At 41.5% G+C, this 15059-nt stretch overlaps 1 protein-coding gene across 1 annotated transcript in view; it reads left to right on the plus strand.

Annotated features, from left to right (window-relative positions):
* The window catches only part of LOC126413123 (ATP-dependent Clp protease ATP-binding subunit clpX-like, mitochondrial), a 70708-nt gene extending 63643 nt beyond the window's left edge, over positions 1 to 7065 (plus strand). Inside the window, exons 9-13 of the mRNA XM_050083015.1 lie at positions 3997 to 4152; positions 4232 to 4402; positions 4583 to 4711; positions 5077 to 5169; positions 5707 to 7065. Coding sequence (XP_049938972.1) covers positions 3997 to 4152; positions 4232 to 4402; positions 4583 to 4711; positions 5077 to 5169; positions 5707 to 5883 — 726 coding nt within the window. The 3' untranslated portion in view covers positions 5884 to 7065. The remainder of the gene's footprint in view (positions 1 to 3996; positions 4153 to 4231; positions 4403 to 4582; positions 4712 to 5076; positions 5170 to 5706) is intronic.
* The last annotated feature ends 7994 nt before the right edge of the window (positions 7066 to 15059 follow it).

The raw sequence follows: 15059 nt of genomic DNA on the forward strand, positions 1-15059 counted from the left end.
TGGGTTGGTAGACAGCGATGTGCATAACGGTTAGGTGGTTGTGTTGCCGCTAAAACACGTTAAAGGACAGAGAAATTCGGGAAAATTTCGAAAAAACGTATTAAAAGGAGTGGTGTTGTGGTGAAAGATTACGAAAATGGGGCTAACAATTGTCTGACGAAGAAATAATGACGTTAAAACCTGTGGGGAGCAGCTAAAATGATTAGTGATGTGCGAAAAACGGAAGTGGAAATAAAGTGAAAGTTATTAGAACTAGCCGAAATGGTTGTTTAATACGTGAAAGCAGCTGTTATTGAACTAGAAATGGTGGATTTTATAGCAGCGGTAGTGTTGAAAGCTGAAAATAAAATTTTTTTTGTTATGGTTTGGAAGTGGGTTACGTATTATTGAGTATATATAGGCGGGATAAAATTGTACAGTAGATTACGGTAAAAAGGGGAAGGTGAATACAAAGTGAGACTACTGGTAAAAACAGAAAGTGAAAATAAAGAGAGAAAGACGACAGGAAAGATTTCGAAATGCAACAGCGACAATAAAAAACGTAATTGTTGGGTTCAAATTAATGATATGGTTATAATAGAGGGAAACATTCCACGTAGGAAAAATATATCTAAAAACAAAGATGATGTGACTTACCAAATGAAAGTGCTGGCAGGTCGACAGACACACAAACAAACACAAACATACACACAAAATTCAAGCTTTCGCAACAAACTGTTGCCTCATCAGGAAAGAGGGAAGGATCAACTTAACCAACACTTTTTCGCCTTTTTTCATACCAGATCTCCATTTGCTTTCTAGTTCACCTTTATCTCTCCCCATATATTTTTGTCTTTCATTTTCATTTCAACCTCATGTTAAACTGGTGGATGGATATGTGTGTGTGTGTGCGTGAGTGTATACCCGTTCTTTTTTCCCCCTAAGGTAAGTCTTTCCGCTCCCGGGATTGGAATGACTCCTTACCCTCTCCCTTAAAACCCACATCCTTTCGTCTTTCCCCTCCTTCCCTCTTTCCTGATGAGGCAACAGTTTGTTGCGAAAGCTTGAATTTTGTGTGTATGTTTGTGTTTGTTTGTGTGTCTGTCGACCTGCCAGCACTTTCATTTGGTAAGTCACATCATCTTTGTTTTTAGATATATTTTTCCTACGTGGAATGTTTCCCTCTATTATAACCATATCATTAATTTGAACCCAACAATTACGTTTTTTATTGTCGCTGTTGCATTTCGAAATCTTTCCTGTCGTCTTTTTCTCTTTATTTTCACTTTCTGTTTTTACCAGTAGTCTCGCTTTGTATTCACCTTCCCCTTTTTACCGTAATCTACTTTACAATTTTATCCCGCCTATATATACTCAATAATACGTAACCCACTTCCAAACCATAACAAAAAAAATTTTATTTTCCGCTTTCAACACTACCGCTGCTATAAAATCCACCATTTCTAGTTCAATAACAGCTGCTTTCACGTATTAAACAACCATTTCGGCTAGTTCTAATAACTTTCACTTTATTTCCACTTCCGTTTTTCGCACATCACTGATCATTTTAGCTGCTCCCCACAGGTTTTAACGTCATTATTTCTTCGTCAGACAATTGTTAGCCCCATTTTCGTAATCTTTCACCACAACACCACTCCTTTTAATACGTTTTTTCGAAATTTTCCCGAATTTCTCTGTCCTTTAACGTGTTTTAGCGGCAACACAACCACCTAACCGTTATGCACATCGCTGTCTACCAACCCAAGTTCACCACAGGATCAACTTAACCAACACTTTTTCGCCTTTTTTCATACCAGATCTCCATTTGCTTTCTAGTTCACCTTTATCTCTCCCCATATATTTTTGTCTTTCATTTTGATTTCAACCACATGTTAAACTGGTGGATGGATATGTGTGTGTGTGTGCGCGCGCGAGTGTATACCCGTCCTTTTTTCCCCCTAAGGTAAGTCTTTCCGCTCCCGGGATTGGAATGACTCCTTACCCTCTCCCTTAAAACCCACATCCTTTCGTCTTTCCCCTCCTTCCCTCTTTCCTGATGAGGCAACAGTTTGTTGCGAAAGCTTGAATTTTGTGTGTATGTTTGTATTTGTTTGTGTGTCTGTCGACCTGCCAGCACTTTCATTTGGTAAGTCACATCATATATATATATATAGACACACACACACAGGGCTATTACAAATGATTGAAGCGATTTCATAAATTCACTGTAGCTCCATTCATTGACATATGGTCACGAAACACTACAGATACGTAGAAAAACTCATAAAGTTTTGTTCGGCTGAAGCCGCATTTCAGGTTTCTGCCACCAGAGCGCTCGAGAGCGCAGTGAGACAAAATGGCGACAGGAGACGAGATAGCGTATGTCGTGCTTGAAATGCACTCACATCAGTCAGTCATAACAGTGCAACGACACTTCAGGGCGAAGTTCAACAAAGATCTACCAACTGCTAACTCCATTCGGCGATGGTATGCGCAGTTTAAAGCTTCTGGATGCCTCTGTAAGGGGAAATCAACGGGTCGGCCTGCAGTGAGCGAAGAAACGGTTGAACGCGTGCGGGCAAGTTTCACGCGTAGCCCGCGGAAGTAGATGAATAAAGCAAGCAGGGAGCTAAACGTACCACGGCCGACGGTTTGGAAAATATTACGGAAAAGGCTAAAGCAGAAGCCTTACCGTTTCGAACTCATTGATGGGGACATGCTGCGCCGAGTGTGGGAGGAACTTGATTATCGGCTTGATGTCTGCCGAATCACTAAAGGGGCACATATCGAACATTTGTGAATGCCTAAAAAAACTTTTTGAGTTTTTGTATGTGTGTGTGCAAAGCATTGCGAAAATATCTCAAATAATTAAGTTATTGTAGAGCTGTGAATCGCTTCAATCATTTGTAATAACCCTGTATAGATATATCTCTGTGTGTGTGTGTGTGTGTGTGTGTGTGTGTGTGTGTGTGTGTGTGTGTGTGTGTGTGTGTGTTCGGTTTTTCCTTTTTCACTTTCCTCCTATTTCGTAATTGACTAGAATTTCACATCCATGTTCTTTAGAGAACAGAAGTTTAATATTGCTGGGGGCATGGTCATAGTAGAACATTCTTGAACATACTGTGCAAGGATTGTCATGATGATCCCATGCCAAGGGAGAATGCAGTAGGTTTGAGCCTGGACTTTCACATGAAATGGCTTCTGTCCAGCATAAAGAACTTGTCAACACATTGTGGCAATATCGTTTTGATAAACACTGCAGTTGAAACACTAATGTGTTACCCAACAGTGAATAAGGTCCAGCACCTGCGTAAGAGGCTGAACCACAACGCTGTTAAGAAAAGGCCCTGTAATGAATATTAACTCTCTCAATTAGCATCTGCTGTGGTTGACTTGATGCTGGGTAGTATACCCATGTTATGAGTAAGACTGTGATGCCATCATTGTGAAAACTTTATCATGATGGATTAGTTTGTTTCCATCAGAATCATTCTCCAATTGGTAATGGTGCAAGAGTGGTTTGCAGAACACAAAGATATTTCTCTTTTTGTTCTGGTCCCCCTGTCTCGGACCTCAGATGTATAGAAAAGGTATGGGCTAAGACTATGAAGGCTGCCATCACATATTTGCTTTCCAACCTGCCAACTATGCCACTGAGTTATGAAGACGTACTAACTGCTGCCAAAATGAGATATTGCTTACCACTGTTCCACTTTGAATCTTACGTCAACTGTGTTTGCCATATCTGTAATGCCATGAATTATGCTGCCCTGGATGGTTGTATGGTTTTAGAAGGAACATCCTTGTTCTAAGTATCAAGATACTGCTGACTTGTAATTAGAAGTGTTCTGTTCTTCTATAAGCAGTACTGTACAGACTCTAATGTGATTAGCTCCTACTTAACATGATGAGTAGTTAAAGTTTAAGCTTTGAGCACTTTTTGTGGTGTACAGTGGATTGCAGTGAATTTTGGCTGTATTGCAAATAAATAAATATAAATATTTTACTTATGTGCAGATACTGGAGGGAACCATAGTAAATGTCCCAGAGAGAAATTCACCTCGTAAATTACGTGGAGAAACTGTCCAGGTTGACACTACAAATATATTGTTTATAGCATCAGGTGCCTATAATGGACTTGATAGAATTATAAGTAGGAGAAAGAATGAAAAGGTAAACCAACTTGATTATTTGCTAATGCCATTCCAACAACAATGTGAGAAATATACTGAAGTTGTGCATTTATTTCTAGTACCTAGGTTTTGGAGCTCGCAGTTCAGAATCACCAGGCCGAAGAGCAGCTACACTTGCTGATCAGGCAAATCAGAGCAGTGTGTCATCAGTGGAGGAAGACAATGCCGAAAAGGATGCATTCCTGAGACAAGTGGAAGCGCGAGATCTCATTGAATTTGGCATGATTCCGGTGAGTAATTCCTGTCTCCCGAAAAGAATATTCCCCTCCCCCTTCCCATCATGCATATGTGGAGATGAATCTTTTGAAATAATTTTATTTGAAATTGACAGTAAATAATTATATTTGTATGTATAAGTTGGGCCCAAAATCTAAATATGCCCATTGATAATACATGTTTTACTTTGACAGGAATTTGTTGGTCGGTTTCCTGTTCTTGTAGCATTCCATTCATTGAATCAGGAACTTCTTGTTCGCATACTTACGGAACCAAAAAATGCTATGGTTCCCCAGTACCAAATGTTATTCAATATGGACAAAGTAAGTTTCTTAAATTCTTGTAGTTTACATATAGTTTACTTCCACAGATAGTAGGATAATAAAAAGTATATTTTAGTTTTGGTTTGCATTGAGCCACTGTCTGCTATGTTTCAGATAATTCCTGGGATTTTGAATGGTGTATAAAACTATCAAATTATAAAAATTATGATTACATTGTATTGCAAATGTGTATTGAAGTTTCTTTGCTTTTCCCACTTTTCGTTATGGTAGGCCCATTCTACACTTAATCAAGTGTTGCCACACATCTATCCTCCTCTCTCCCCCTTGCCTTCTCCCATTTCCAGTATAAAGTTTCTTTCACATGTTGTGGTCAAGAGTCCTCATGCTTCATTGCATTGTTCCAGGTTGATCTAACATTCTCTCCAGAGGCTTTAAAATCTATTGCAAAACTAGCCATGGAGAAGAAAACAGGAGCACGTGGCCTGCGGTGTATAATGGTGAGCAAACTAGTTGCTTTATTATTTAACAGTAATTAATTGGATTTAAAAATTTTACTGACACATTAAGTAAAAAGTGGCAACAATCCCATTGTTTGAATGAGTATTTTCTTAAAGAAATATGAAATGCAGTAATGATTATCTCTCGAATCTTTGCATTAGCAGTTGTGTTTTATTGTTGCCTACTAAGGCACTAGTTCACTTCTGAATACTCACATTTCTTCAAGGGTAGGAAGTGCTGAAGTGCTGATTGTATGTTTACTGCCCAATGCAGTATGATTTCTGTTAAAAACTGTGGGTAGCAATGTGTGATACCTGTTATATGCACACTTTTTTTTCCAATTAACCCCCCCCCCCCCCCTCTCTCTCTCTCTTAAAAATTTTATCTGTTAGGCTTGTTAACTGTTGATAAATTTTGTGTTAATGATAGATTTTCTGCTACATACATGGCATCATCATTAGTTTTGAATAATTTTTGAATGACTGAATAAGATCTGGGACCCGCTGAGTATTTTGTGCTTATTTTCTTGTTCACAGGAAAAGTTGCTTCTCGACCCAATGTTTGAAATACCAGGTTCAGATGTTCTCAGTGTGCACATCACAGAGGACGCTGTCATTGGAAAGGGTCATCCCATATACATTCGAGGCAAACCTGTTCAACAAGTGGAGGAAGACCAGTCAGTAGAACTAGAAGCACATGCTGAGGCAAAGTAGTGACATGTAAAACACTTAAGATAATTTTCCACACAGGACTAAAGTGGCAATAGGCGGTTAAGTGAGGCAAAACATTTAATATGATCATCTGTTTTCATAGTGCTAAGAGGTTACAACTACAGTGTGCAAAATTATCAAGTTTTTATTGATGTCTCTGTAAATAGTATTGGAAAATTGGTTGTTATGTTTATCGGATTTTGCTCTTAGTGATACCTGAAAGTCTGTTAGTTTGTTTGTTTTTTCTCCTTGTTTGTGGTTCCTAAGGTGTGATTGTTAGTGAGGTTCTCAGACTCGAACATGTTGACAGGAAATCACAGTTTTTGTGTGGTCCCCATGAACATAACTATTCTTGTAATAATAGTTGCTTCAAACTGTATCTGTTGCTTGTAGCTTTCACAGACTACCTCCATTTTAGTTGTTAGGAATCATATGTACCGCTAGAGAAAATTCTGTGATAAACTGTGCTGAATCAGTTGTGTGTGTACATGGACACACTACATTGTTCAGATAAGTTTATGTTCATCCTTACAACTGTTTTTGGTGTGAGAGATTTTGTGTCTGAGGTTGAGTCGTGAAATGTGTTTGTAAGAGTATTTTGCACAGATTGTTTAGCAGTGAGTTTGTGATCCATAACCATCAAACATGGCTATTGTTTCAGAGGAAGTTGATGTGACTTCAGTTACAATAGTGATCATGCAGGCAGTCATTGAAAGCTCTGACAACAGCTTAAATTTCATTTAAATTTTGTGTGTGTGTGTGTGTGTGTGTGTGTGTGTGTGTGTGTGTGTGTGTGTGTGTGTGTGTCTGTGTGTGTGTGTGTGTGTGTGAGTGTGAGTGTGAGTGTGAGAGAGATGTCATGTGGGTTTGGGATATATTAACTTCTCAGATATGTGGTCCTTGTGGCTTGAAATGTTTTTACTGAGTATTACGACAAGAAACTGTTGACAATAACAGATAATTTCATAGTTTTGAGTCATTTTAAAGGAATGGTGCATATTTCTTCCTTTGGAATGTGTGACATCTCAGTTCTGAAGTGAAAATGTGCTGTTGTTGCAATAGCTTTTTCATGTTGTTTTAAAGACAGAAGTGTACACAGACAGAAAAGAGAACTTTGCTCCCACTGTTGAGAAATGATGAACTTCAGAAGTTATGTTATTTTTGTAATAAAACTGTTTACTAAAATTGTGAGTTTTTAACATTTTCCCCTTCTTCCCCCTTTTACATATTTTATTGCATTTTCCCGTATGAAACCAATCTGTAATAAAACCAGTGAACAAAATCTTATGAGTGTACAATTATGCAAATTTCTGAAGACACAGTCAGTTATCCATAACCCCTTCCTGTTTTCCTATTTATCACTCTGACTGCTTACTGCCTATGACTTCATCACAAATCTTTTGCTTGTGATACAGATTTAGTTTGGGGGGGGGGGGGGGGAGGGGGTTGGAGGAGGGGAAGGAATTAGGTGGGATGGCTGCACACATTTTTCTACTGACCAAAGAAAGACTCTTAGCAGTCTTTATTGAAAATGTCATTTGATATCAGTAAATCATTCTGTGTGAATGATTGGCTGTATTTTGCTGCAGATTTATTCCCTGTGTCTTTTATAAACACTCTTGTGTATTTTGTTCATTACACTGCTGTTGCTGGGCTAATAATTTACCTTCTTGCCTAACTTCTTTTCAAAAGAGAATGAGAGGACTTGGCTTCCCTTTTGCTTTGAGCTATTGTATTAAGTTGTAGAAGAAGTTGTATATATTTCTGATTCCTGTAGTAGATGTTGCTATTGTTTCCATTAGTCAGATTTGTCTCTTTTTTAATTTTTTTTATTTATCTGTTTTTCTAAATACACTTTGAGTGCATTTGGATAGAAAACCAAATCTGAACTATACCTTGTAGTTATTGGTTACTGTGGATTTCTCTCTTATCCCTATGTTTATAGTAATACTTTTCACACCTCAGTTTATATTATTTGTGAATCATCATTGTAACAATTTTGTAATATAGTGAGAAAATGTATGTCTTATACAAATCATTTATAAGGGTTTTTTTAATTGGTAGGAGCCGCCAGAAGAAAAATTGATCAGAGCATGTACCAGTCCATTTTGGAGGTTTATTATAACACTGCTAATTTTATTCAAGAATATGTCATTGTCAAGATGACCTGCAACAATATAAGTTTTATTGTAATGGTTCTGTTATTTTATGTGCACTAATTAATAATTTCTGTTTGCTCATTTGCTGTTCCTAGTGTGTTAATCTTCAACAGCAACATCAAGTCTTAGGACACTGAGGGAACAAATATTATGTTGGCTCTGTCAGAAAAGACTAAATTTGTGCAATTTATTAGTAGGAAATTGGATACAAATGGTGTCATTGCGGGTGAAAACATTCTACACGGCAGTTTGTTGGAGATGCTTTATGGATTGCCGAGTATACAGCTGAAACTACGTTTAAACAGCATAAAATTATCTGTTACTATTAACCATTTCCCTAGGAATATTATCTATGAAATTAATTGTTACGTATTGTGTATAGTTGTAGGCATTTCTTCTGTTCCATGGAAGAATCCAAAGGGTTGAAGTAACACAGGTGTCTATAAATATTTCTCTTCTTCGTAGTAATATTGACATGGCATATAATAAACCATCAGCACAAAGCTTTATCAAACGTAGAAAGTGTGTGTAAAATTGATAATATTCACCTTTAACAACTATCTAAATTGAAACTGAAGTCTGAAACAACGTAGACAACAGGATATCGTTTTCAAGTTTTTTTGGTGCTATTAGCTTGTGGACAGTTTTATTTCAAGACTGGTTTTACTGCCAATTTCCCAAACATTTCTCTAAAATGGCAAAAAGAAAGATACTTAATTCTATAATACCGGTAAATTAATGTTTGACAACCACTATGGAGAGGTAAATTTCAGGTGTTGGTAAGGTTGTGTGCTGTTACATGTGTGTATGTGTCATCTTCAGGTGAGTGGTTGTTTTCCCTAATTTTTTTAATTGTTTCCACCCTAAGATTTCCTTTGTTGCAATAGAATGACAGTTCAAATTTACACTTTAAAAAAAATGAATAACCAGGAACACATGTTAGACACAGTTTGCCTGTATCAAATGTTATTACAACTATCATTGATACCGTCAGGACATTATTAACAGCTTATTTCTGGATGTGTGTTTTTGTTCCTGTTGGCCTCTTATAGTGCTGGGTATTTTACATTGAGAGAAGTTTTCTGAAGATTGCATGTGACAACCAAAACTGTTTCTGTCTGATCAAATTTTATTTGATGCTCCAATGAATCCAAAATTTCAGAATCCTATTTGTAGTAACAACTTCGCCAGTGAATGTGCGACATTGTGGAAACTGTAAGATGCATTTAAAGCATCATAGTATTCTTGAACACCTTTATTTCAGACAAAAGGTGCTCTTTTGTGCCCAAACTATTCATCTCTCTAGTTTTTCTACCATTGTAGTAATTTGTGTATGCCTATTACTGTTAAGTTTTCAGGTGCTAACAACTTTCTTCTTCAAACCCACAAGGAATATGAGTGTGCATTAACTGTAGATGTAAAACATTCTAATTAATAGAAAGAATTTTAAATGAAAATAACTATTAAAACAATAATGAATATGTCTTTCCATTTTTTGCCCTGCCCTGGGGGTTAAAATAAACAACACTTGCAGTGACATGTGCATTTTCTACAGAGGTTATTCCTTCATACACAGTTAGTGTTCTGTAGTAGTCCTCCCACTGATGTGTAGCTCAGTAAGTCTTGGGCTATCACAACTCTATACAGGTTCTATACAAGTTTCACACATAATATCTAAAGTTTAGCAGTCTTTTGGTTGTGTCCATCTGCGATTCAATGCCGCCTCTATGTGGTTAGTAGAATTCTATCCTTTTTGTATTGTTGTTAATATTTAGTACTGCAATTCTAATTAATTGTGTTTGTGTAGTTACTGAGTGTCTGGACAAAACATCATAACACTTCAATTCCCTGCAGATGGAAATCTATTCTGTTAATAGTTACCGTGGTGTCTATGTTAAACTAAATTACAGTTACATATGCTGCAATGCAACAGATATATCACTTCACTTTTGTCACATTGTTTCTACATTACTAGTTAAATATAGTAAAGCATTTGTTTATGTTCACTGTTATTTGTATGTCACAGCAGTTGTTCTCTCACAATTGGTGCTGCTGACATCTATTCACACCTCCTCCATCTTCATTCCTATTTATGTTGTTTGTTACAAGGTTCGATAACCTGCATGCACCAGTGTTCATAATTAACAACTGTGAGTCATCCTGAAGGGTGACTTAGCTTCCAATTGTAGAGACATGCGAAAACCACATGCTCAGAGGATCCTAAATCACCACAGTTACACAATGCTGGTTCCCTCTTTCCTATTTTGTGAAGGTATTGGGGCCAGGTCTTGTCATAATATGTGTTGTGTCGGTATCTGGGCCGACACCGTGAAGTTGAGATGGCTGAAAAGGCAAGCTAGACTAACGCAGACGGGCGTGAAGTACTGGAACAGGATACGTAATTAATGTTAGGAAGAAAAGTACGGAGCAGGTTTAATACTTAACTTTACTCATTCCTTGTGGTACATCGATCTTGACGATACACAGAAGACTTTAAGTACAATCACTGTATGGCTAATGGCGCCTTGCTAGTTCGTAGCCATTAACTTAGCTGATGGCTATTCTGTCTCTCGGCTAATGAGAGAGAAAGGCTTCGTACATCTGGTCGGTAGCTAGGTTCTCGTACAACTGGGGCGAGTGCTCTCTCGTATCACGAGACCTGCCTTGGTGGTGGCGCTAGGTCTGCGATTACACAGTGGCGACACGCGGGTCCGACATGTACTAAATGGACCGCGGCCGATTTAAGCTACCACCTAGCAAGTGTGGTGTCTGGCGGTGACACCACATTCCTCCCCCGCAAATCGGCGAACGGTCGTGTGATAAGGCTTCCGCCCGCCGTGGGGAGGACCACATGTTGACGTATGCGATGAGGTGGGGAGCCTAACAACAGGCGAGGCTGTGCCACCCGCACCCGGCCATTCGGTCCGAGGGGAGCTAGGAAACGCCTGAAAAACTAGTCCAGGGTGCACGTCAACATGCGGTGTATGCGCCCGTAAAGAGACAGGAGGGACCGAAGGATCAACCTCCATTGCGTCGGGGTAGCCGACGCGCGATGACGTCATGTGGTCCGGAGCGGGCGGGAGTTCCATGGCGGAGGACAGCTGGTCACTGGAAGCGATCGGCGGCGCGTGACCCTGGGAGGCGCTTGGCGGCTGCAACGAAGCGTCGAATGCGGGCGGCGCCGGCGGGAGAACAAGCGGCGGCGGCGGCGGCTGCTGCTGCTGCGGCGGCGGCGGCGCGTCGCCATGGGGCAAAATGGAAGGCATCGTCGGTAACACCTGGGGATGAGGCGAGCCAGTAGATGGGTCCCCAGGGCGCTGACCGGACGGCACCGTCGCTGAAAGCAGACGGGGAGCGGCAGAACCCGAGCGACGACAGAGGCGCAGCTGATTGAGATGCCGACGCACCTCACCAGAGGCCCCCAAAACCAAATACATCGCGCGGCCGAGGCATCGAAGAATGCGCCCTGCGAGCCAACGCCGTGAACCTCGATAGTTGCGATAAAATACAACGTCGCCTGGAGCAAAAGCGGGAGTCTGCCGCTGCACAGGAACCTGATGCGGCGGATGCAGCAAAGACATCAAGGTGCGATGAGGACGACCGTGGAGCAACTCAGCCGGCGAGCGACCATCTCGGGGCTGAGAGCGATACGAAGACAAAAAGAGCAACAATGCGGCCTCCCGAGAATGCGACTCTTTCAATTTCAACATCTGTGACTTGAAAGTCCGGACCAATCGTTCAGCGGCACCGTTGGACTGAGGCGAAAACGGCGCGGATGTCAGATGTTGAATACCATTGGCCTGGCAGAATGACTGAAATTCTGCGGACATGAATTGTGGGCCATTGTCGGAAACAATAGTCTGCGGAAGACCTTCAATGCAAAAGATAGCAGACAACGCTTGGATGGTGGCGGAGGACGTCGTGGAAGACATCCGGACAACAAAAGGAAAATTACTGAAGGCGTCGACCAGAACCAACCATCGAGCATTCCAGAATGGACCAGCAAAATCAATGTGCAAGCGTTGCCAAGGGGAAGTGGCTTTTGGCCACGCAAAGACTTTCCGCGGCGGTGCGGACTGTTGTTCGGCACACGCCGGGCACGAAGAACACATATTCGTAATCGCAGCATCGATTCCGAACCAAGTACAGTGCTGACGAGCAAGTTGTTTCGTTCGCACTATACCCCAATGTCCTTGGTGAAGAAGCCGTAAAACAGAGGACTGTAACGAACGTGGGACCACGACTCTTGACTGATCATTATCAGAACGCAACAACAAAACACCACATCGAACAAAAAGTCTCTCCTTGTGAGCAAAAAATCGGCGAACCAACGGATCCTCGATCCGAGACTTTGACAAAGGCCATTGCGTAGCAACAAAACGTAAAACAGTAGCAAGGACAGGGTCAGCAGCTGTGGCTGTAGCGACACGACGAAAATCAATCGGAAACGATTCGACCACTTCATCGGTTTCCGAATCAATGAACATGCAAGCAAGTTCGGAAGAATCGAATGCTTTATCCTCAGCAACAGGCAAACGGGACAACGCATCGGCGTTTCCGTGCTTAGCAGTGGACCGATACAAGATATCGTAGCGGTACTGCGAGAGGAAAATAGACCAGCGAATGAATTTCTGCGCTGTACGTGGAGGTACAGGCTTGGTCGGATGAAAAAGCGATGTCAAAGGTTTGTGGTCTGTGATGATGGTAAAGTGACGACCATACAAGAAATCATGGAACTTAGTAACACCAAACACGAGAGCCAAAGCTTCTTTCTCTATCTGTGAATAATTTCTTTGCGCAGACGAGAGCAATTTGGACGCAAAGGCAATAGGACGATCATGGGAGCCAACTTTGTGCGCAAGCACAGCACCGATCCCGAAATCCGATGCATCTACCATCAACAAAAGGGGTTTCTGGGGATCGAATGGCGTAAGGCAAGTATTAGAAAGCAACGCCGATTTCAACTGGCGAAAGGCGCGTTCACATTCCGTCGTCCAGACGAACGGAACACCTTTACGGCGTAAGCGATGAAGCGGAGCTGAAATGGAAGAGGCATTGCGCACAAATTTATTGTAATTAATTTTACCCAACACACTCTGTAGCTGTTTCACATTTTGAGGGGAAGGCAATTCTTGTATGGCACGGAGGTGCTCTGGACTCGGATGTATGCCTTGGGCATTAATGACATGTCCCAGGTATGGTAAGTCACGAGCAAAAAACACACATTTGTCCTTCCTCAAGCGAAGACCATTTTGCCGCAAGACCTGAAATAATGTTCGTAAGTTCGCAAGATGATCTTCTTCTGTCTGTCCGGAGATCACTATATCGTCCAGATAGTTTGCTGCAGTAGGGACCGACGCACAAATAGTTTGTAAATATTGCTGAAACAAGGCAGGGGCGGATGCACACCCGAATGGCAGTCTTTTGAAGCGGTACAATCCAAGATGCGTGTTAACCACCAATACGCGCTGGGATTCGTCGTCCACCGGTATTTGCAAGTACGCATCGGCTAGGTCCAACTTTGAAAAATATTTTCCCGGGCACAGTTTAGCAAAAAGATCTTCCGGGCGGGGCAAAGGAAAAGTAGCAGTCACTAGCTGTGGATTCACTGTGGCCTTGAAGTCCACGCAAAGTCTCAATTTCCCGGAAGGTTTTGGCAAAATTACTAAGGGTGAGGCCCAGAGAGAAGCTGGCACACGTTCCAGTACACCCTGTGATTCGAGATCGTGTAACGTTCTTGCGACCTCATCACGCAATGCGTGGGGAACATTGCGCGCCCTGAAAAATTTCGGTTGCGCGTTTACCTTCAGTTCTAAATGTGCTTCATAGTTTTTAGCGCAACCTAAGGCCGGTGCAAAAATGTCTGCAAATTCGTCACACAGCCGAGAAACACTGTCTGTAGGCACAGTCTGATTCACTGATAGGACCTGATTTACAATAGACATGTTAAACAACTGAAATAAATCTAGACCAAACAAGTTCACTGCAGAAGAAGAACGAAGAACGTAAAATGACACAAGTTTTGTTTGTCCCTTGTATGTTGCAAGAAGGCTGCACTGTCCTAACACAGGAATTGTCTGTCCGGAATATGTAGTTAGCTTAACATTTGCGGAACGCAACGGAGGTTTGCCCAGTTGTTTGTACGTGTCATGATTGAGCAATGAAACTGCAGCTCCGGTATCTAGCTGGAATGGTATCACTTTGCCTTCAAAGTCTAAGTCCACAAAAAGTTTATTGTTCTGCTGACGACAAGAGCGACTGTTTTGTGCAATTGGAACAGACACTGGTACAGAATCACTTGCTAATTGACGTGAGTTCCGGCGACGTCGACGCACAGTTTTTGTGGGACGAACACAGTTACTGTTAGAGAAAGTGTCACTGGACGAAGTGGAATTAACGACATGAATGAATGTCCATAGGCGAAGGTCCACGAGCCTGAGTGTCCGTGGTTCGATTCCGGCGCGAAGCAAAGGGCCTGGAATGATTGTGATTGTCTGATCTGAGCTTTTTCTGGCAAACACTTTGAACATGTCCTTTCTTATTGCAGAAAAAGCAAATAGCTTGGCGTGACGGGCAATGTTCACGCGAATGTCTAGTAGCACACCGCGGGCATGATTTCACTGCATTTGTGTGCTGGCGCGGCACACCCGGCTGAGCACGCGGCGGCAGCTGTGTCGACGTGCGCGAGGCCCGGTTACCGGGCCGCGCAGCGCGTCCAGCGGGCCGGTTAATGTTACACACGGCTGGCGAAGTTTCAAAAGATTCCTGAGCACAATCAAGTGTGTCCTGTCTATCCAATATGTCTATCACTTGTTGAAGGGAGGGATTAACTAGTTTCAAAATTTGCTCCCGTATGCGAACATCAGAAACGTTCTGTGCAATTGCATCACGCACCATTGTATCTGAATAAGAAAGACCACAGTCACATTCAAAGGCACAGTCCCTAGTAAGTCCTTGCAATGTTGCTACCCACTCCCTATTAGTTTGACCGGCCGTACGTTTTGTACGAAAAAACGTATA

Source organism: Schistocerca serialis, chromosome 7 (genome assembly GCF_023864345.2).
Source record: "Schistocerca serialis cubense isolate TAMUIC-IGC-003099 chromosome 7, iqSchSeri2.2, whole genome shotgun sequence".
Classification (NCBI taxonomy): domain Eukaryota; kingdom Metazoa; phylum Arthropoda; class Insecta; order Orthoptera; family Acrididae; genus Schistocerca; species Schistocerca serialis.